This window comes from Taudactylus pleione, unplaced genomic scaffold (genome assembly GCF_031769625.1).
Source record: "Taudactylus pleione unplaced genomic scaffold, aTauple2 ptg000241l, whole genome shotgun sequence".
In the NCBI taxonomy this organism is placed as follows: Eukaryota; Metazoa; Chordata; class Amphibia; order Anura; family Myobatrachidae; genus Taudactylus; species Taudactylus pleione.
In genome coordinates, this window is record NW_028284643.1 from 1637665 (window position 1) to 1658335 (window position 20671).

The following is a 20671-nucleotide window of genomic DNA, read 5'->3' on the forward strand; positions in this document are numbered from 1 at the left end:
CATGGCCGCTCTGTACCACAGATATGTTCCCGAGCAGTGTAACATCCGCTGTACTGGCTGTGAGTGGTGGCGCCATTCGTCCAATATGGCCGATGTGAGGGCAAGTGCACCAGATGCTGGAGATTTAACTCCTCCTCAAAACCTATTAATCTTTCTGGTGTTCATCTTATTCTGTTTCCAACGCTGTCACCATCTAATAACTAAAGAGACGCCTCCCACCATTTTATGCTGGCAGGCCCAGCGACTCGGTGGAGACATCCGGTTGCACCATGTTCTACACTGCACACATGATGGACGCTTGGGTCTGTCAGGGCGTCAATGGTTAATCAGCATTTTGCTTCAGTACAGTATGTTTTCACCTCTGTCTGGTCGCCGCCTCCAATCCAATGTTCTGTGTCTAATTAACAAAGTTCACCTAGAGCTGTGGGAGATTTATCCTTTCTCCAAGCAGGTTCTATAAATAAGACTGAGGCAGGTAGACTGCAAGTAACAAGCTTCTCTCCGTACATGCAGATTACAGAGCCGGAACTGCGGTTATTGCTTAATTTGCTGCATTTTGCACCACTATCAGGGCCGGATTAAGGCTTATGGGGGCTCCAGGGCATCTAAGTTGTGGGGGCCCCCTTTAAACCACACGGAGCCTACTGCCTCCATCCCTGCCCCCGATTACTCACCTGACCTCCTGATTCTGGGTCACGTGACGCCGATGAGGGGACTCGGGAGCCGCTCTGCGCTGTATGCAGCAGAACACGGCCGCAGCAGCTGAGCCCCCATCCGGGAACAAGTGCCACTGGACACCTGTACTCGACAGGGTCATATCAACAATGTCTGAGGGCCTCGGTGTGACCGCCTCTGTCGCCCCCCTTCTTAAGCCTCTCATTCATGGAAATGGGTTCAGGTGTGAAGTGTTGCAAACATCTTGTATGTGTCTCTGTGTGTGTTGTTAATCTGTCTGTGCCCATCGATCGCAGACATCGGGGAGGCGGCTGTTTCTATGTTGAATCAATATTTGCAAATTCTGCCTCTCCATTCCCTAGGGACCTGTGACATCACTAAGGGACAGAGTCGTGTCCCTGTTTTCATCGGCTGCGTCTGCAGTGGCTCAGTGACGTTACAGGTTGCTAGTGACAATGGTCTGCATTCTCCTGAATGTTGGCTAAGCTCGCAAAATGGCCGCCTCCGCTGCAGATGACACGTGCAATATCTGTACGGTGCCGCTGGTGTTGGGACTAGCTCAGTGACCACATGACTCGATCTCTGTCTTCCGTAGATTCAGCTCTGGGAAGGAACCTGTCAGGAGCAGGAGTGTGGTAAAGCCGAGTACCTGGACGGCAGCGGGCAGTGTGTACCCTGTAGAAGATGTCCCGCAGGGCAGGAGCCAGATGGGGTAAGGCATCCCAGGTGCCAGGCTGTTGTACTATAGTGCAAATCCTGGCACATGTCTTATGGTGGTATCTTTTACTAAAGTGCGGGTTTGTGCAGATGTTGCCCATAGCAACCAGTCAGAGTCTAGCTATTATCTTCTAGAAGGTGCTAGATCAATGATAAGTAGTATCTGATTGGTTGCTATGGGCAACACATCCACTCCTATAAACCTGCACTGTAGTAAATACACCACATAAGAGTTTATTTTTGAGGGTTTTCATTCTACGTAACATCCGAAATGACTTCCTCTTCATTGCAAACGTATATATACACCGTACGCAGCCGAAAACACATTTACCACCCACAGAATAAAACCTATGACCTTAATACACTGTTTTTCTGAAAAATTATAGTGATATTTGCCGGCTAGGATTCTCGCTGTATTTCCGGCATTCTTCATCTGTTCTTCATATTGCCTTTTGCAGGTCTGCGGCTTTGGGGCGGGCTCCGGTGTTCGCTGCCGCGGCTGTGCGCCGGGAACGTTTTCCAGTCGTCTAGACATGTCTGTCTGCATCCTGCACATCCAGTGCGACAAGCGCAAAAGGAGCCAGCGGAGTGCCGGCACGGCCAGAACCGATGCCGTGTGTGGAGACTGCGTGCCGGGGTAGGTGCCCAAAGCAGATTCATGTGGGTAAAGCCCAAAATGGCGGCGCGGTTATTCAATCTATCCTCTCTCTCTCTCGCTCATCAGGTACTTCTCCCTGGTGTCCAATAGTGTCAGCACCTGCATGGCGTGCTGGCTGGCTGCCCCGGATACGGCCGGCTGTGAAGGTGGGTTGTGCCCCGATGCGTGGTCTTTGTATCAAATGGGACCTGCCGCTAATAATTAGGTCTAATGCCAGCATAATAAATAGCACGTTACTGTGTGGGGAAACATGACCTATTACATACAATTGCGTTACTGAGGAAATGAGACTGAATTGATCTAGTGTCACACAGGGATGACACTGGGACACGGTGTATCAGGAACTATAATGTCTGCTATATGCAAATACACAAAGTGTGGATAGTCCAGTGACTGTGCTTAGCACGTGGTATGTGTGCGAGCTGGGCGGCCAGGAGCAGAGATACCCGGGTGATCAGTTAATTATCGCCCCAGCTTTACATAGAATTAACAGTTATATGACCTAAAATACATATCCTTAGTTATTTGCCCCAGAGACCCTTATGGTGGGTACACACTACACGATATGCTCCCTGAGCGATATCGTGTAGTGTGTCCCCGGCAGGCTGTACTCAATGTTGTTCATGACATTGAGCACAGCCGCTGAACGATATCATTAACGATATCGTTCAGCGCCGGGCTCTCTCCCCCATTCCCTGACATGCAGCAACCTGACGAGATTGTCAGATTGGCCTGCATGTCAGCCCGATGAACGATAATGACGAACGACCCGCGGGAACGCGCGTCGTCGTTATCGTTCATCTTTTTGGGGTTAAAAATGGACGATAAAGTGGACGACTGAACAATAACGATATCGTTATCGTTCAGTCGTCCACTTTAATCGCCCAGTGTGTACGCACCATAAGGGTCTGTTCTTTTTTTTTTTTATGCTTGATTCTTGCGCATGAATCCGATATGGTCGCAATGTACCTGTCCAGTAGCTTAAATAAAAGATTTCGTTAATGAAAAAATGCTGATTTAGCCCCCCGCCCATTGTCTAGTACACCAGAGGCGGCGTGATCAATAGTAATGACCACAAGACACCTGGACATGGACGAAATGTTCTCGCTCTTCAGATTGCACATTTCAGCTCTGGATTACCTATATTTAGTTCTGTGCTGATTTTCCTTTTAGGTTCTCATCATTTTTTTAAGGTTGCCGTTCTGTACCACGATCATTGTGATCTTCATGTCTCAGAACAGCCTGGGGGACTAATGCGGGGAACAGGAACTTATTGAGGCTGCTCTTGGCCTCATTATTTTTCTGTGTAAATACAAGGTGAATTCCCTGTAGCTCCTCTCTGCCGCGCAGACTGTGACTGTGTTGTGCAACTCAGGTGGATCCAGGAAGAGATGTTTCCTGTAAATAAAGACTCATTAGTACATGTCAAGTTGAAAAGGAAACAAAATTAATCCTAATTTAAATATCCAATGTCCTTTTTTCTTCTTCTTGAGTGTGTTTCCTTCTATTTTATTTGTTGTATCCTGTGAAATATGATTATGTAGGTCCAAAAAGTGGGGTTGTTGTATTATTTTACTTTGTATTTACTCATGAATGTGTTCCTGCGCCTCCGATTCCCTCCAGGTCAGAGGACATTGAGAAATCGCGCTCCGAGGACACTGGAGGCTGCGGCTAAGTCGGACAACAAGTCCTCCCTGAACAGCACGCGCAAGGGGTCGGAGGACTCTCGGACGCAATACGCCGTCTTGGCCATAGTGCCGGTGTTCTGTATGATGGGCCTATCCGGCATCTTCCTGTGTAACCTGCTGAAGAAGAAGGGCTATCACTGCACCGCGCAGAAGGAGCCGGATGAGGAGGCCATCCCAGAAAAGGATGGTGAGTGATCCCCGACCTCCGCTAGTATTGGGTTATCATGGAGAGGCACGAGGTTCACACCTTGCTGGATGGGTCTGTGGTTTGGAGGAGCCAAGGACAATGTAGGACTACTATAATAAGTGTTAGGGAGGAATATGTAATAGGTTTCCGAGATTACAGAACCGGCATGATTTTTGCCGTGTTCGCCACAAAATTTAAAGCGGCAATCAGAAGGCAAAACCAGCCTTATAACTAACTGATTGCCGCTTTAAATTTATCTGTGAGCTCGCCAAAATCACACACGTTTCTGCAATCCCGGACCCTATTACATAACCCACCCTGGCAGTACACATCGCCTCCTCTTCACTGTCTCCACCGTCACCTTATATGTGTCTGGCTCCCTGGATAAGAATAGTTTAATAATCATTATATTCTTCATTATTGCAGTTGCCATCATTTGGTTTGATATAACCTCAGTGAATGTGGAGGTATTACTGTTTTGTCACTTCTCAGTCAAGCCCAAATTTTTTGTAATGATGTAAGCCATAGACACTCCAGGACGATCCTCCCCCGCAGTGTTACTCCCGATATTCTGATCTCCCTGAGGGTCTCAGGCTTCCATTAATATGAGCAGCTGTAGATCTGACATTATATCAGAGGAACCGAGTGCCCATTGAAGCAGTTTGACCCAGCTAGTAATCTATAATGGTGTTCACAGGAAAGCTGCTTCCTGAGACCTCCAGGGACGGATGTTAGGGGTTGCTATGGGGACTGAGGCCCGTATTCAATTTGAAGCAAAAAGAAGTTTTTGCGTGTTTTTGGCGAAACTTTTTCGCGGGTGACGTCATTTTCGCCTGTTTTGGTTTTACCCCTTATTCAATTTGAAGGACTTTCCACCTAGGCGGAGAGTCAATGCTATGTACTAGGCGAAAAAGTTTCGCCTATGAATAGCAGGCGGAAAAAAGCGCAGAATTGGCGTTTTGGGGTGCAACGTTGCGGGACCCCCCTGCAGCCTTCAGACAGTCCCCCAAAGGTAAACTGTGTAAAAAAAAAAAAAAACAAACACTTAAGGACACCCCAAAAAATGACTTTGTACCCCAATTTTTATTTTTTTCGCCCCCTTTTTCAAAGTTAAAAACTAGCTAACTTGACTCTGGGGGGGTCCCCAAGTATGCCCCAAGTGTTTTTTGATTGCAGGTGCTGGAGGCAGGTGGATTTTTCATGATTTTTACAAGTACACTTTAGCAACTTTTAAATATGCTGACCCCCATTTTCAAGTACACAAAATTTGCTGGGATAAGTTATTTTCATAAAAAAATACTCCTAAATACTATTCTGCACCACGTATAGAAAAACGCTATTTAGCAGCTATTGAGCCCGTTTAAAAACCCCAAATACCTTCAGCAAGCCAAATCGGGGGGTACCATAGTGAACCCCCATGTCAGAGCATCTTTTGGGGGGTGTCAGACTGATTTCCCCAAATCTGACAGTACTTTCCGCCTGTTTCAGTTTCGCCAGGTGCCGTTTTCGCCTACTTTCATATTGAATACGGGGTAAAGCGCGCACGCGCGCGATACTTTTCCGCCTGCCAAACAGGCGAAGTAGGCGGAAAGTCCGGGCCGCAAAAAAGTATCTCGGCTCATATTGAATACGGCTTGGAGTTGCTTTACCTACCGAAGCTTGTGCCTTCATGGCTCTAGCGGGTGCCGGACTACAGACAGACAGTAAAAAGGTAGACAATGTCTAAATAGACACCGGATGTTAGGCAGTCAATAGGTCAACTGGGACAAAAGGTCAACAGGAGCAAAAGGTCAGCACGAAAATGGTTGACACAAAAATGGTCGACACTTTTTTTTGTTGTTGTTGTGACGATTAGAGCTAGGCACTTACCGGAGGGTTAGGCACTTAGCGGAAGGTTAGGGTTACGCACTAACTGGAGGGTTAGGGTTAGGCACCAGGAGGGAGGGTTAGGGTCAGGCACTTACTGGAGGGTTAGGGTTAGGCACTAGAAGGGACGGTTAGGGTCAGGCACCTACCCCGATGGTTAGGGTTAGGCACCAGGAGGGAGGGTTAGGGTTAGGCACTTACTGGAGGGTTAGGGTTAGGCACTAGAAGGGACGGTTAGGGTCAGGCACCTACCCCGACGGTTAGGGTTAGGCACCAGGAGGGAGGGTTAGGGTTAGGCACCAATGGGAGGGTTAGGGTGAAGATTAAGGCTAAAAAAAACACAAAAAAGTGTGTCGACCATATTCATGTTGACCTTTAAACCCTGGCGACCATTTGTACCTGTCGACATTCTTACATGTCAACATTTAGTGTGTCGACCTATTGACTGCCTAACATCTGATGTCTATCTGTTAATAGACATCATGGCCTACGGGGGCTTGTTAGAGCCGGGTGTGTGTGATATTGGCTCGGAATGTTATAATGCGAACATTTGTGTAAGGCCGAAGACTGTCTCTCTCTCCCTTAGAGGGATGGGGGGTGGTCCGGGCTGGACAGCTGATATCCTATTAATCCTCGCAGTGTGGGTGGGGAGAATTCCTCACCTCAACTTGCATAGGCTTTACGGCGTGCGCCGTGAGGGAGGGGAAGCGGCTATTAGCGTCGTGCATAGGGTCTGTAGCATGAGGGTGACTTAACATGAATGTCAGGGAAAGTTTATATCTATACTGATGGTCAGTGACGGCAGCCCTGAAATATTAATAATAATAATATACTAAGCTGCATTATTTTATGTTATTTAACTGATTGGGACACGTTTACACGGCATCCATTTTATGCTGTCCAAAAAGTGCTTTTAAAACTTGATAAAGTGATTATTAGAACATAACGATCAGGCATTTTATAATGCTGACTAGTGGGGGAGGAACGACTCTGTATGTGTATTATAATATTGTGTGTATGTATAATAATATCTGTGTATTTTGTGTTTATATTCTATTAGTGTGTGTATATATATATATATATGTTATATGATAAGTGCCTGTATATATTAGAACATTAGTGTGTGTATATATGCTATATGATAAGTGCCTGTATATATTAGTGTGTGTGTGTGTGTGTGTGTATATGTTATATGATAAGTGCCTGTATATATTAGTGTGTGTGTGTGTGTGTGTATATGTTATATGATAAGTGCCTGTATATATTAGTGTGTGTGTGTGTGTATATGTTATATGAGTGCCTGTATATATTAGTGTGTGTGTGTGTGTGTGTGTGTGTGTGTGTGTGTGTGTGTGTGTGTATATGTTATATGATAAGTGCCTGTATATATTAGTGTGTGTGTGTGTGTGTGTGTATGTTATATGATAAGTGTCTGTATATATTAGTGTGTGTGTGTGTATATGTTATATGATAAGTGTCTGTATATATTAGTGTGTGTGTGTGTATATGTTATATGATAAGTGCCTGTATATATTAGTGTGTGTGTGTATGTTATATGATAAGTGCCTGTATATATTAGTGTGTGTGTGTGTGTGTGTGTGTATGTTATATGATAAGTGCCTGTATATATTAGTGTGTGTGTGTGTATGTTATATGATAAGTGCCTGTATATATTAGTGTGTGTGTGTGTGTATGTTATATGATAAGTGCCTGTATATATTAGTGTGTGTGTGTGTGTGTATGTTATATGATAAGTGCCTGTATATATTAGTGTGTGTGTGTGTGTGTGTGTGTGTATGTTATATGATAAGTGCCTGTATATATTAGTGTGTGTGTGTGTGTGTGTGTGTGTGTGTGTGTGTGTGTGTGTGTGTGTGTGTGTGTGTGTTATATGATAAGTGCCTGTATATATTAGTGTGTGTGTGTGTGTGTGTGTGTATGTTATATGATAAGTGCCTGTATATATTAGTGTGTGTGTGTGTGTGTGTGTGTGTGTATGTTATATGATAAGTGCCTGTATATATTAGTGTGTGTGTGTGTATGTTATATGATAAGTGCCTGTATATATTAGTGTGTGTGTGTGTATATGTTATATGATAAGTGCCTGTATATATTAGTGTGTGTGTGTGTGTATGTTATATGATAAGTGCCTGTATATATTAGTGTGTGTATGTTATATGATAAGTGCCTGTATATATTAGTGTGTGTGTGTGTATGTTATATGATAAGTGCCTGTATATATTAGTGTGTGTGTGTGTGTATGTTATATGATAAGTGCCTGTATATATTAGTGTGTGTGTGTGTGTGTATGTTATATGATAAGTGCCTGTATATATTAGTGTGTGTGTGTGTGTGTGTGTGTATGTTATATGATAAGTGCCTGTATATATTAGTGTGTGTGTATGTTATATTATAAGTGCCTGTATATATTAGTGTGTGTGTGTGTGTGTGTGTGTATGTTATATGATAAGTGCCTGTATATATTAGTGTGTGTGTGTGTGTGTGTGTATGTTATATGATAAGTGCCTGTATATATTAGTGTGTGTGTATGTTATATTATAAGTGCCTGTATATATTAGTGTGTGTGTGTGTGTGTGTGTATGTTATATGATAAGTGCCTGTATATATTAGTGTGTGTGTATGTTATATGATAAGTGCCTGTATATATTAGTGTGTGTGTGTGTGTGTGTGTGTATGTTATATGATAAGTGCCTGTATATATTAGTGTGTGTGTGTGTGTGTGTGTGTGTGTGTGTGTGTGTGTATGTTATATGATAAGTGCCTGTATATATTAGTGTGTGTATGTTATATGATAAGTGCCTGTATATATTAGTGTGTGTGTGTGTGTGTGTGTATGTTATATGATAAGTGCCTGTATATATTAGTGTGTGTGTGTGTATGTTATATGATAAGTGCCTGTATATATTAGTGTGTGTGTGTGTGTATGTTATATGATAAGTGCCTGTATATATTAGTGTGTGTGTATGTTATATGTTAAGTGCCTGTATATATTAGTGTGTGTGTGTGTATGTTATATGATAAGTGCCTGTATATATTAGTGTGTGTGTGTGTATGTTATATGATAAGTGCCTGTATATATTAGTGTGTGTGTGTGTATGTTATATGATAAGTGCCTGTATATATTAGTGTGTGTGTGTGTGTATGTTATATGATAAGTGCCTGTATATATTAGTGTGTGTGTGTATATGTTATATGATAAGTGCCTGTATATATTAGTGTGTGTGTGTGTGTATGTTATATGATAAGTGCCTGTATATATTAGTGTGTGTGTGTGTGTGTGTGTATATGTTATATGATAAGTGCCTGTATATATTAGTGTGTGTGTGTATGTTATATGATAAGTGTCTGTATATATTAGTGTGTGTGTGTGTGTGTATGTTATATGATAAGTGCCTGTATATATTAGTGTGTGTGTGTGTGTTATATGATAAGTGCCTGTATATATTAGTGTGTGTGTGTGTGTGTGTGTGTGTGTGTGTATGTTATATGATAAGTGCCTGTATATATTAGTGTGTGTGTGTGTGTGTATGTTATATGATAAGTGCCTGTATATATTAGTGTGTGTGTGTGTGTGTGTGTGTGTGTATGTTATATGATAAGTGCCTGTATATATTAGTGTGTGTGTGTGTGTATGTTATATGATAAGTGCCTGTATATATTAGTGTGTGTGTGTGTGTGTGTGTGTGTATGTTATATGATAAGTGCCTGTATATATTAGTGTGTGTGTGTGTATGTTATATGATAAGTGCCTGTATATATTAGTGTGTGTGTGTGTGTGTGTGTGTGTGTGTGTGTATGTTATATGATAAGTGCCTGTATATATTAGTGTGTGTGTGTGTGTATGTTATATGATAAGTGCCTGTATATATTAGTGTGTGTGTGTGTGTATGTTATATGATAAGTGCCTGTATATATTAGTGTGTGTGTGTGTGTATGTTATATAAGTGCCTGTATATATTAGTGTGTGTGTGTGTGTGTGTGTGTGTGTGTGTGTGTGTGTGTGTGTGTGTGTGTGTATGTTATATGATAAGTGCCTGTATATATTAGTGTGTGTGTGTATGTTATATGATAAGGTCCTGTATATATTAGTGTGTGTGTGTGTGTGTGTGTGTGTGTGTGTGTGTGTGTATATGTTATATGATAAGTGCCTGTATATATTAGTGTGTGTGTGTATGTTATATGATAAGTGCCTGTATATATTAGTGTGTGTGTGTGTGTATGTTATATGATAAGTGCCTGTATATATTAGTGTGTGTGTGTGTGTGTGTGTATGTTATATGATAAGTGTCTGTATATATTAGTGTGTGTGTGTGTATGTTATATGATAAGTGCCTGTATATATTAGTGTGTGTGTGTGTGTGTGTGTGTATGTTATATGATAAGTGCCTGTATATATTAGTGTGTGTGTGTGTGTGTATGTTATATGATAAGTGCCTGTATATATTAGTGTGTGTGTGTGTGTGTATGTTATATGATAAGTGCCTGTATATATTAGTGTGTGTGTGTGTGTATGTTATATGATAAGTGCCTGTATATATTAGTGTGTGTGTGTATATGTTATATGATAAGTGCCTGTATATATTAGTGTGTGTGTATGTATGTTATATGATAAGTGCCTGTATATATTAGTGTGTGTGTGTATGTTATATGATAAGTGCCTGTATATATTAGTGTGTGTGTGTGTGTGTATGTTATATGATAAGTGCCTGTATATATTAGTGTGTGTGTGTGTGTATGTTATATGATAAGTGCCTGTATATATTAGTGTGTGTGTGTGTGTGTATGTTATATAAGTGCCTGTATATATTAGAATATTAGTGTGTGTGTGTGTGTATATATTATATGATAAGTGCCTGTATATATTATAATATTAGTGTGTCTATATGAAGACAATAATGTGTGTGTTCTTATAATGTATGCGTGCCATAGAGGACAGACAATTAATCCGTCACCTTAGCCAAGTCTCCTGACGGAGTACCCGCATTCCTGTCATATACTCCGGGTACATACTGGGACTATGTGCAGGGTCCGGCCTACATCGGCTCAGTCCTGACATTGCCTGCACGGTTGGTCTGAGGTAAACGTGTACGGACATCTGCAAATTACTACAGGTGCTGTGTCTCAGCCATTACTGCAGATCTGGGAAATATAGACTAATATGAAGTGTTATTTTCTACACAAATATAAATTTCCTGTATATTTTCGTCCCAGGTATTGTCCCTTCCGACATGTTGGAGGAGAATGGAAATGAAGACACTATTGGGGTCCTTGTGCGTCTTATCACGGAGAAGAAAGGTAAGTTGTCTCTGTATGCACACATAGAGGGTATCCTAAACCGTGATGCAGATCTTCTGTAACCCTTTTCCTCTGCTTAGTGCATTCCTGATTACATATTGTGATATTTTAGGTCACTTACCCCCAGTATGACCGCAGCCTGACTGGTTACCTCTTTTGCAGCAGATACCTGGGCTGTCAAATGAAAGACAGAATTGTTAAAGAAAGGGTTTTATTTGGTGATTACGGCTTCCAGCATGTTGGTGATACTGCTATATATATGGTCCCAGCTTAATGCCCCTCAGGTGCAGATAGGGCAGTTAGTGCCCGGGTGCAGTTTTATAGTCCACCCCAGTCATGCACGGCTCCTGCTAATGCCTGTTACTGGTCAGTCTCCCTGACCGCTGTTCCCTTGGTGTGAGCGGATAGACAAGCAGCGCAGGATATGAGCGCAGTGGGAGGGCTTTCACCCCCCTGGCAAAGTCACACGTTTGCAAAAAATGTCTTTTCTCTTCTTCCGCCAGAAAATGCTGTTGCCTTGGAAGAATTACTGAAGGATTATCAGACCAAGCAGACCTCCACATTAGGGAGCAAGTCGCCCCAAAGGTGAGTGCTCCCTGACGTTACTAGGGTAATAAAATCCTGCAAAGCGTTCCCTTCCCCCTATGCTCCATCTCGTGGGCTGAACATACATTCCGCCATCTGCGAAATCCATATTAACGTGCCTCTGTCGCCGACACACAGGGCCCATATTCAGCTTATCAGTGCGCTAGCAGCCAGTGACATCACTGAGGCATAAGGCACAAAGTATCTCATGCCTCAGTCATGTCCGTATCTCCTAGGAGTCCGAAATAAAAAAAATGGATTCTCGACAGTAGCAGAATTTTGAGGCTGGGGGAGAAGAGTCAAAATTTAAAGTGCAACATTTAAACCTCAGACAAAGTATGGATGGCGAGTATTATTTGCTGGAGGTGGAGGGAATTGAGGCGTCACAATCTGTAACCTTAGTCTGTTGTCTATAACCTGCTGCCAGGAGTGTAATTACAGATGGCATTGTCAGACAGCCCTCACCCATCCCCCCCGTCTTCCCAGCCTCCTGCCTAATGTTACACCCATCCTCTGAAATCAGACCCTCCCGAACAACGCAGCCCATTAATACAGCTGTGCAAGACCCCTGCTGGAACCATGTACGAATTCCTTCCATAAGACCAGGGTAATAGTGTCTTTCTCTATGGTGTCCACATTAGGACAAAACCACTGCACAATAGGACAAATCCTATATATCCCACTAACGTGGCCCCTCCCACAAAGTGAATTATAATTCTACTGGGCTGAATTTATTCATCGATGGTTTAAGGGCTCTCATCAGTGAAGCAATCCCAGCCGCCAGGTAACTGCAATGAGTCTGTGTGTCTTCTACAAGGGAGAAGGGGTCATGTTGGGGGGGTCTGCAGAGTGATTTTGATTGACCAGTATTCATATCTTCCTCTAGTTTGGTTACCTCTCACATTTATACACTCAGTAGTTATTATATTATATCATCATCTCTTAAGCTGCATACACACACAACCATTTTATGAATGATTTTTATGAATGATTTTCTGTCAGATTATCTGTCAGATTTTTTAAAGTGTAATGAACGATTTTTATGAACTACAAACGATTTTTGCAAATTCCCTTAATGAAAATCATTCGGTTGACAAGTCTGACTGAACTACAAACGTGAACGCACATGAACGATAATCGTTCATCATTTGACTCAGAAAGAGAACGATTTTTTCAAACGATTATCGTTAAACGATATCGTTTAACGATTATCGGTCAAAAAATCGTTGTGTGTATGAAGCTTCAGAGTTCCATGTCCTGTACAGAAGGGTACTGCAGCCCCGTGTAAACTTTTTTTGTTGTTGGTTTTTATTTTTGAAGTGGTCTAGGAATGCATTAATCCCACATGTCCTGTTTTTTGGAGGCTTCTAAATCCAATTGTTGCCTAAACAAATCCAATCTGCTGCCAGAGTGCCGGCTCCGTCTCCAGGCTTTGCTCTGTCTATGATTGAAGACTTTGGCAAGTTGTATGATATGCTGAGTGACTGTGACCCCCTCCTCTCCTTCCCCTGCCCAGCAGGCTGCACCTCTTGCCCCAAATGCCAAACCTGTGCAAACACCAGCATCACCTGCACACCGTCCAGGGCACAGCGTCCCTCTCCGGAACGTGTTGTTCCCGTTGCAGCCAGAAGAAATGGCCCGAGGGTCTGACCTCTCCGCAGCTTGCCCCGGTTCCTGCTGTCACCGCCAAACCCGTCCGCACTGGGGCCAAAGCCGCCAGAGTTGGAGAGATCACCATCCTCTCTGTGGGCAGGTAAGTGTCTCTCGCAGGCCCTAAACGGGGGAGGGAAGAGCTTGTGATAACTGCATGATTCTGCCTAGAACTTTGAGAATGTACTGTGGGCCTGATTCATTACCGTGTGATTACGGACGCATCGCAGTGCGCTTACGCGAACTAGCCATTGCGAACGGGACTCCGATGTTACCGATTGTTTCTCTATGTTGGCCAAGTATACGGATGTGGGTAAGGGGAAGTGGGCGTCCTTATGTCAGGCTGCGATCGCAATGCGAATACAAACATTTAAATATCACCGCGTGCGTATAAGCAGAATAGCGATCCTTAGTGAATCAGGCCCTTTTTTCTTTTTAGGTAAGAGTTAACATTTTAAATGCAGGAATAAACCCTGTTGAGGGCTGTCCTGGAGGCTGAGCCAGTACTCAGGAGAATGTATCCATTCATTACCAGCTAGTACCATATACCTCAGTGTTGTCCCTTGTTTCCAATTGCATTGATAGTCTGCTTATACTGGATATTGGTTCCGCCCAGAAAATGGCTGCCTTCGCTGTGTGGTTAGGGCCCTGGGGATCTTTAGTGTCTTACGATACTCAGGTGAAATGCAGATAAACAGCTGGATGATCATTTGTGGTTCAGATCATCCCAACTACCAGACCCTCCAGATACGATAACTTGATCATGGTTTGACCTGCAGGTTCCGTGTAGCCCGTATACCAGAACAGAAGCCAACGCCCCCTGAGGTGAAAGCCCTTTCTGACCTCGCTGGTGGAAACGTCTGCTGCCTTCCTCAGAGCGATGATTCCGAACAGCGCGTTTTGCTGTCTAACACCGTGAGGGCCAAGAACCGCAGTCTAGAAGATACCAGCAAGTTGGAGGTAATGTCTTCCTGCCATTAAATCATTGTAGGAGGACACTCCCGGTGCTCCTGTCTGTGCATTATAATGTTATGATACATCCGCTCTTCCAATACACGGACGGACTAGAATCCATGTTAGCCAATCACTGGCCTGTATTATATTTGATACCTGAGCACCAGCTGTTAACTCTGAAATGCTATCTGTATTCTGGAAAGTGATATTTTAACACCAGACAACATCTGTTGTAAAACCCATATTGAGGACCTGTCTCCTATACACAGCGCACACCTCCATTTTGTGGGCTGCCCTGATATTTATCCTATCAATGACACTTTTCATAATGACCTCACTGCCTCGTGGTTTAGTGATGTCGCTAGTTCCCAGTGACTATACACGTTACGTTCTCGTGAATAGTGCATTGGCCAAGAAGCGTCTGCTCCGCTGGGTGTAGGTGAGGAGTCTACGTTAAGGCTTTGGGAGACTCCCAATAACCATATTTGATGCAGCCATACTGGACAGCATGTGACCGCTGATGTCGCAGTAATACCGGTGATTGGATTAGTCACACTCTTGTGTCAGGCTGGAGATGACGTTGGTTTTGTGTCACACGTAGATGGCAGGGTTAGACCTCTTAGTCATCCGCTCTGGAATATGCGTCCTGGTAGAAAGCATTAACAAACCAGTTCTCCTACAGCCTGGAGTCACACACCTTTCTCTTGTTAAACTGGAATAGGTTTATGCTAATTATAATCACCTAGTGTATATCCATTGTTTATACAGTTGAATCAGCTCGTTGTTACCTGAATGAAATATCCTTTCACCGAGAGCCTGTGACCTCACTGACTCCTGCGGCTGCAGTACCTCATGCCTCCGTGATGCCACTGGTTCCCGGTGGATTGATAGGCTAAGCTTTGCCTTCCAGATGCCGCAGGTTCATGGTGAAGACCCAAACCTGAGTAATCTCATCTTAACCTTGATTTTTTTTCTCTCTCCAGGATGTTATCTGACTCCCCTCCTTGCCAGAACAGCCATACACCTGCACAACTCCAAGCTGTGGCGGTTTGGTCCTCCTGCCAGTCCCAGGAGGACTAACAAGGAAGCACAATGTGAAGTCTGGCGCCGCCCTGTCTGTACAGCACCACATTGCACTGCATTTTTAAACCTATTCTTATCCCACAACAATCCCTGAAAACTTCACGTCGGATACAGATGTGAGACAGGGAGAAATGTGTCGGGGGAAGCGTTGTCCTGAGGCCGTGCTTCACATTCTCACAGCCCATGGATGAGAGACTGTATAACAGTGACAGTGTGACAGACATCCCATCGGGGGGGCTAATCCAATGCTGCAAATATGTCCCCTGGACTGGAGAATCAGGGTCTAGACCTGGAGTAGGAAGGGAGAGATTACTCATATCTGATAGGGAGAGGGGTGTACTTCCTCCCTCCTCAATCTCTACAAACCAAAGTTGCTGCTATTGTTGATTTAACTGCACATCACCTATTATGTGTTGTTTTTTGTTTTGTTTGTTGTTGCTAATGTATAATACACCAGAACAGCCTGCGCCGTACCATTGCAGGGATGTATAGTACACATTAATGAGACACTACAGTGCTATAACATGTGGCTTTAGGAGCCTGCTTAGAATACAATAGTCCTATAACCTCTACAGTTTTAGGCATCCTGTAGCTATATGGCCGCAGTAGTACTAAAAGTATCAGCATGTCCTGCCAGCTGGAGGCTGGGGCTTGTAACTCTTCAGCAACTCAGAGAGCCAAGTCCTGTCTGCCACTAAACTGCAGGGTGTAGGCTACAAGGTTTCTAAGACCATGTTTCCCAAACTCATTCCTCAGCAGTGCATGTTTTCCAGATCTCCTCACAGAATCGCAAGTTAAATAATTATCTCCACCTGCCAGTAATGAGTACACCTGTGCACCAACTATAAAAAAATTAAACCATGCACTGTTATTGCTCCCTGAGGTATGAGTTTGGGGTACGCTGGTCTAAGGTATACCGTGCAGGTACAGGTGTTAGCACTACATCCAGCCATACAGAGAGCGTGTGTTATAGCTACGTTTAGTGTGACTGACAAATACACATGGGAAAAGTTTTTTTTTTATTTATAACCTGGATTCTTAGTTATTATGAGGTTATATTTTGCAGTGACTGTAGACGCTCGGCAGCCGGGGGCTGGTTGTGAATCACTGGAATAAGGTTTTATCTCTGCGTTTTTTTAATGTACTAATCTGGAGGTTACATAACACGAGTTACGTTTCGGTGATTGATAAACGTGAGCAGAACTTCTGCCAGCTCCCAGTAAACTATTAATCCTTCTCAAAGACCCGAAGCTGTCGCAGCTTTTACAGTAAATTAGTATTTGTCCATCACCGTGTCGTGTTACAGCCTCTGATAGCACCCAGCCACCTCCTGGCTTCTGTATGCCGTGATCCGGGTCCTGCTAATCGTCTGCTTGGCCGACCTTGTCCCCAAACTCCTTGTGTGTCAGTGAGTGGAAAGCATTTAGGAGCCATTAGAACATGATGTCCGGCATGTGGGGGCCACTAAAATCTTGGCCAGCGGCGTAATGTGACCCCGGCCGTTATCTTGGAAGGAGCTGTCAGGGTGGGATAGACGGGCGATGTTCTGATCTTTTATTGTGTGTTCTTGGGAGATGTGTCTGAGACCTAATTACAGCTGCTGTGTGTGACAGAGATAAAGAAGTGTGGCGTTTCTGGTACATAGGGATCAAAGACCACAACCCCCCAATAACAAAAAAAAGTTTGCATGATTCTATTAACCGCTAAGTTCCGAGGAACCTTCACACAATGACAAAATACTGCATTATGTACCTCAGTGGTGTCACGAAGCACCTCGGCTCTCGGCCAGGTCATTAGTCCCTCATGAAAGACCAGTAATGTTTTTTTTCCCCACTATATTATATGTACTGTAGGTGCTGGGTACACTTTGATCGTTTAATACATTGCGCCTGGTCAGTAGCATTTTGCAGATTGGAAACGCTTGAACCATGGGCGTCCGACTGAGTCGCTTGTAGCTAACAAAACTTGAATTTCATGACTGTCTCTTGTGTTTTTTAATTAATTTATTCATGCATCTATTTATGTTTTTACAGCCCACTCTTTGGAGTGGGGCAGGGTTACGCTGCTGTCTTAGAAGTGTTATGTTACCCGGTGCCTAAGGGGTGTGATTATGTGTGACCCACTGTAGGTATCAGCAGGAGAATGGACCGGTGTAGAGGATATATCGCCAGCCTGTGATCGCACATGAGCAGTGTTATTACTGACAAGATGCTATTTATGTCCTTGTATATTAGATTAGTCCTCATGTATAGTTCTGTACTGTGTTGCTGTAAAGGCCCGCTAAACTTTACTATTAAAAAAAAATTAAATTCATGGTTTAGAGCAGTGGTTCCCAGCCCCAGTCCTCAAGTACCCCCAACGGGTCATGTTTTTCTGGATTTCTTTAATCCCGTACCGAGGAGTTGATCTATTTTTGCTGGGTCAGTAATTATCCCGGGAGGCAATCGGGAAGCCGACTGCCTAAATACCGGCAGCCGGTTTCCCGACTGTCTTATCCCGGCAAGGGTGAAATGCCTGGCGTCTAGATGTAGACGCCCGCATTTCCCCGACGCCGGGCGCCGCGAGCGGACAGCCGCAGGGGGGTGAGGGTTAGGTTTAGGGCTCCCGGGGGGGACTTAGGGTTAGGCACCCCCCCGGGAGGGTTAGGGTTAGGCTAGGGGGAGGGAGGGTTAGGGTTAGGCTGGGGATGGTTAGGGTTAGGCACTAGTGGGAGGGTTAGGGTTAGGCTGGGAATGGTTAGGGTTAGGATGCGGGACCGGAGGGTTAGGGTTAGGCACTAGCGGGAGGGTTAAGGTTAGGCTACGGAATGGGAATTTTAGGGTTAGGCACCTGAAGGACTATTAGCGTTAGTCTGTGGGGGAAGAGTACAGGGTTAGGCACTTGGGTGAGGGTTAAGGTTTGGCACCCCCGGGGGGGACTTAGGGTTAGGCACCCCCCGGGGGACTTAGGTGTAGGCAGCGGGGAAGGGGGTGGTTAGGGTTAGGCACTTGGGGGGGAAGTTAGGGTTAGGCACTTGGGGGGAAAGTTAGGGTTAGGCACTTGGGGGGAAAGTTAGGGTTAGGCACTTGGGGGGGAAGTTAGGGTTAGGCACCCCTAAGGAGGGTTAGGGGGGTTAGGTTAGTGGATACTTACCTATCCACGATCAGGATTTCCAGCGCTGTCGGGCTTCCGCTGCGTCGCACTCTGCTTCTGTCGGGCTGCCGCTGACTGGAATCGAACCGCTGGCCATGCGGCCGACGGTATTTCATAACAATTCCATTATCCCACCTGTTACCACAGCCAGGAATCCGGAAAACATGACCTGTCGGGGGTAATTGAGGACTTGGGCTGGAAACCACTGGTTTATAGCAACATTTAAAAATACGCCCCCTCTTATTAGAACTGACGCTATTTAGTATGCATTAGCCCGCCATTAAGTCTGCTGGAAACGTTCTGCATGCATTGCTGGCAGCCATTTTGTGGGCCGCACCATTTTGCTGGAGATTAAATTACCAGTGACACAGCTGAGACCTGAATAATTGAAGTGATTCGCTGGAAGGACGGTAGGCCAAATCTCGTCCAATAAAGATACATTTCCAAATCCATAGACCATTTTCGTCTGCCTCAACAATCTCAGTGCCTCATGCCTCCGGTGTTGCCACTGGTTACCAAGTTACTTGATAGGCTGCATTCTGATGACCATCGTTCCCGCCCACAAAATGTCCGCTTGCCGTGTGTGTAAGTAATGCAGAGCTTAAAATAGCCGATTTCTGACACTTTTGCTTCTGTCACAGTATGGAAACTTGTCCGTCTACACACATGACGTTGCTTCTCATTTGTATGTTAGGCCTAGTGGGCCTATTCATACTAAATTGGGTACACTCAAAAACAAAGGTGACTCTTATACACGTGTCTGCGAAACGGGCAACCAACGCGCGACTCCATTCTCTTCGTGAGCCCCCTGGGCTCTTTACACTTTCTTTGGCAAAAAAAGGGTACATTACAGTTTTTAATGTCTAGTTTAGTTTATTTTGTATATTATTTTTATTATTATAGTATTTATAGAACATTACAGCTGCCTGTAGCAGATTAGACTGTGCGTACATACTGGGATTTACCACACGATACCTCCACCGTGCGCCACAGAACGAACCACCAGCCCATTTCTGGCGCTGGAGAGATGACTGGTAAATAACACGAGTGCTGTACGCATGGACCAATCATTGTTTCACCATTTTATTTTGTTATTGCTGAATGTTTCTTTGAATATTAAATTAAAAACTTTTTTCCCCCGAACTTTGCAGTATTTCTTTATTTTTGTTTTAAATTGTTATTATCACTGAAAACACAAATGCGCGCTCTAGAACTCGCAACTAAATGGCAACACTGAAATCTCCATATATGTCCATGTGTGTATAATGCACTGTTCTGCTTTATCTGGAATTAAAACTGATGTGCTGTTTTAATAAATACATAAATGAATTAATTAAGCAAAGAGCTGAAGCAACGTCCTCGGTCTCTGGTCGGGCCAGGGAGGGTAGGCAACCCGTGGCACTCTAGCTGCTGTAGAACTACACATCCCAGCATGTCCTGTCACTGTTTTAGCGTTCCCTTACAGCAAAACTGTGGCAGAGAATTTATATAAAATTATATCCTCACAGGCGCTAAAGATGAATATATTGAAAAATATATATATTTAAAATAAAAACAAAAAACCCAGCAGCTGTAGGAGGCAAAGTGAACTCTCCCGTTCTATACACCAGGGGAAAACACAACAAAGGTGAAATGATGTAAAACAGCGCTTGGGGTACATAAAGTATTATGTTGTAAATTATACTCTGTGCAGGCGAAAATAAAGTTCGACAATTTGAAAGAAATACGTGACTAGTCCTTCGCTTAGTGGTGCTGCGGTTTGTAATATCCTGGACTGATCAAACTGGATGATAAAGACCCAAAAATTGCTAGTTCAGCACAAGCCTTGGTGTTCTTCACGTGGCCTCCTGTACCTGCGCAAGCCAGCGCGTTTCCCTGTGGTTAATCCGCGGATTCGTCAGAGGCGGCAGAGAATGCTGGGAGGTGTAGTTACACAGAAGCTGGAGGTTTAATCCCCGTGGCCCAGGCGATGGAATAGAGCATTTATTTTACCTTTGGAGACTTGGGGGTCTATTTACTAAGCAGTGTTAGGAGACAGAGTGAAAAGTGATAAGGTGCCAGCCAATCAGCTCCTAACTGTCATTTTTCAAACACAGCCTGTGAGATGACAGGAGCTGATTGGCTGGTACCTTATCACTTTTCACTCTGTCTCCTAACACT

General features: G+C 44.2%; 1 protein-coding gene across 2 annotated transcripts in view; it reads left to right on the top strand.

The window, feature by feature from the left end:
• RELT (RELT TNF receptor) overlaps positions 1-18020 on the top strand; it is a 45661-nt gene extending 27641 nt beyond the window's left edge. Inside the window, exons 3-11 of one of the 2 annotated variants that reach the window (XM_088479572.1) lie at positions 1271-1387; positions 1851-2029; positions 2117-2196; positions 3674-3925; positions 11024-11107; positions 11611-11692; positions 13209-13445; positions 14122-14302; positions 15280-18020. In XM_088479572.1, the coding sequence (XP_088335698.1) occupies positions 1271-1387; positions 1851-2029; positions 2117-2196; positions 3674-3925; positions 11024-11107; positions 11611-11692; positions 13209-13445; positions 14122-14302; positions 15280-15291 (1224 nt within the window). In that variant the 3' untranslated portion in view covers positions 15292-18020. The remainder of the gene's footprint in view (positions 1-1270; positions 1388-1850; positions 2030-2116; positions 2197-3673; positions 3926-11023; positions 11108-11610; positions 11693-13208; positions 13446-14121; positions 14303-15279) is intronic. The other variant, XM_088479573.1, reaches the window with a different exon arrangement.
• The last annotated feature ends 2651 nt before the right edge of the window (positions 18021-20671 follow it).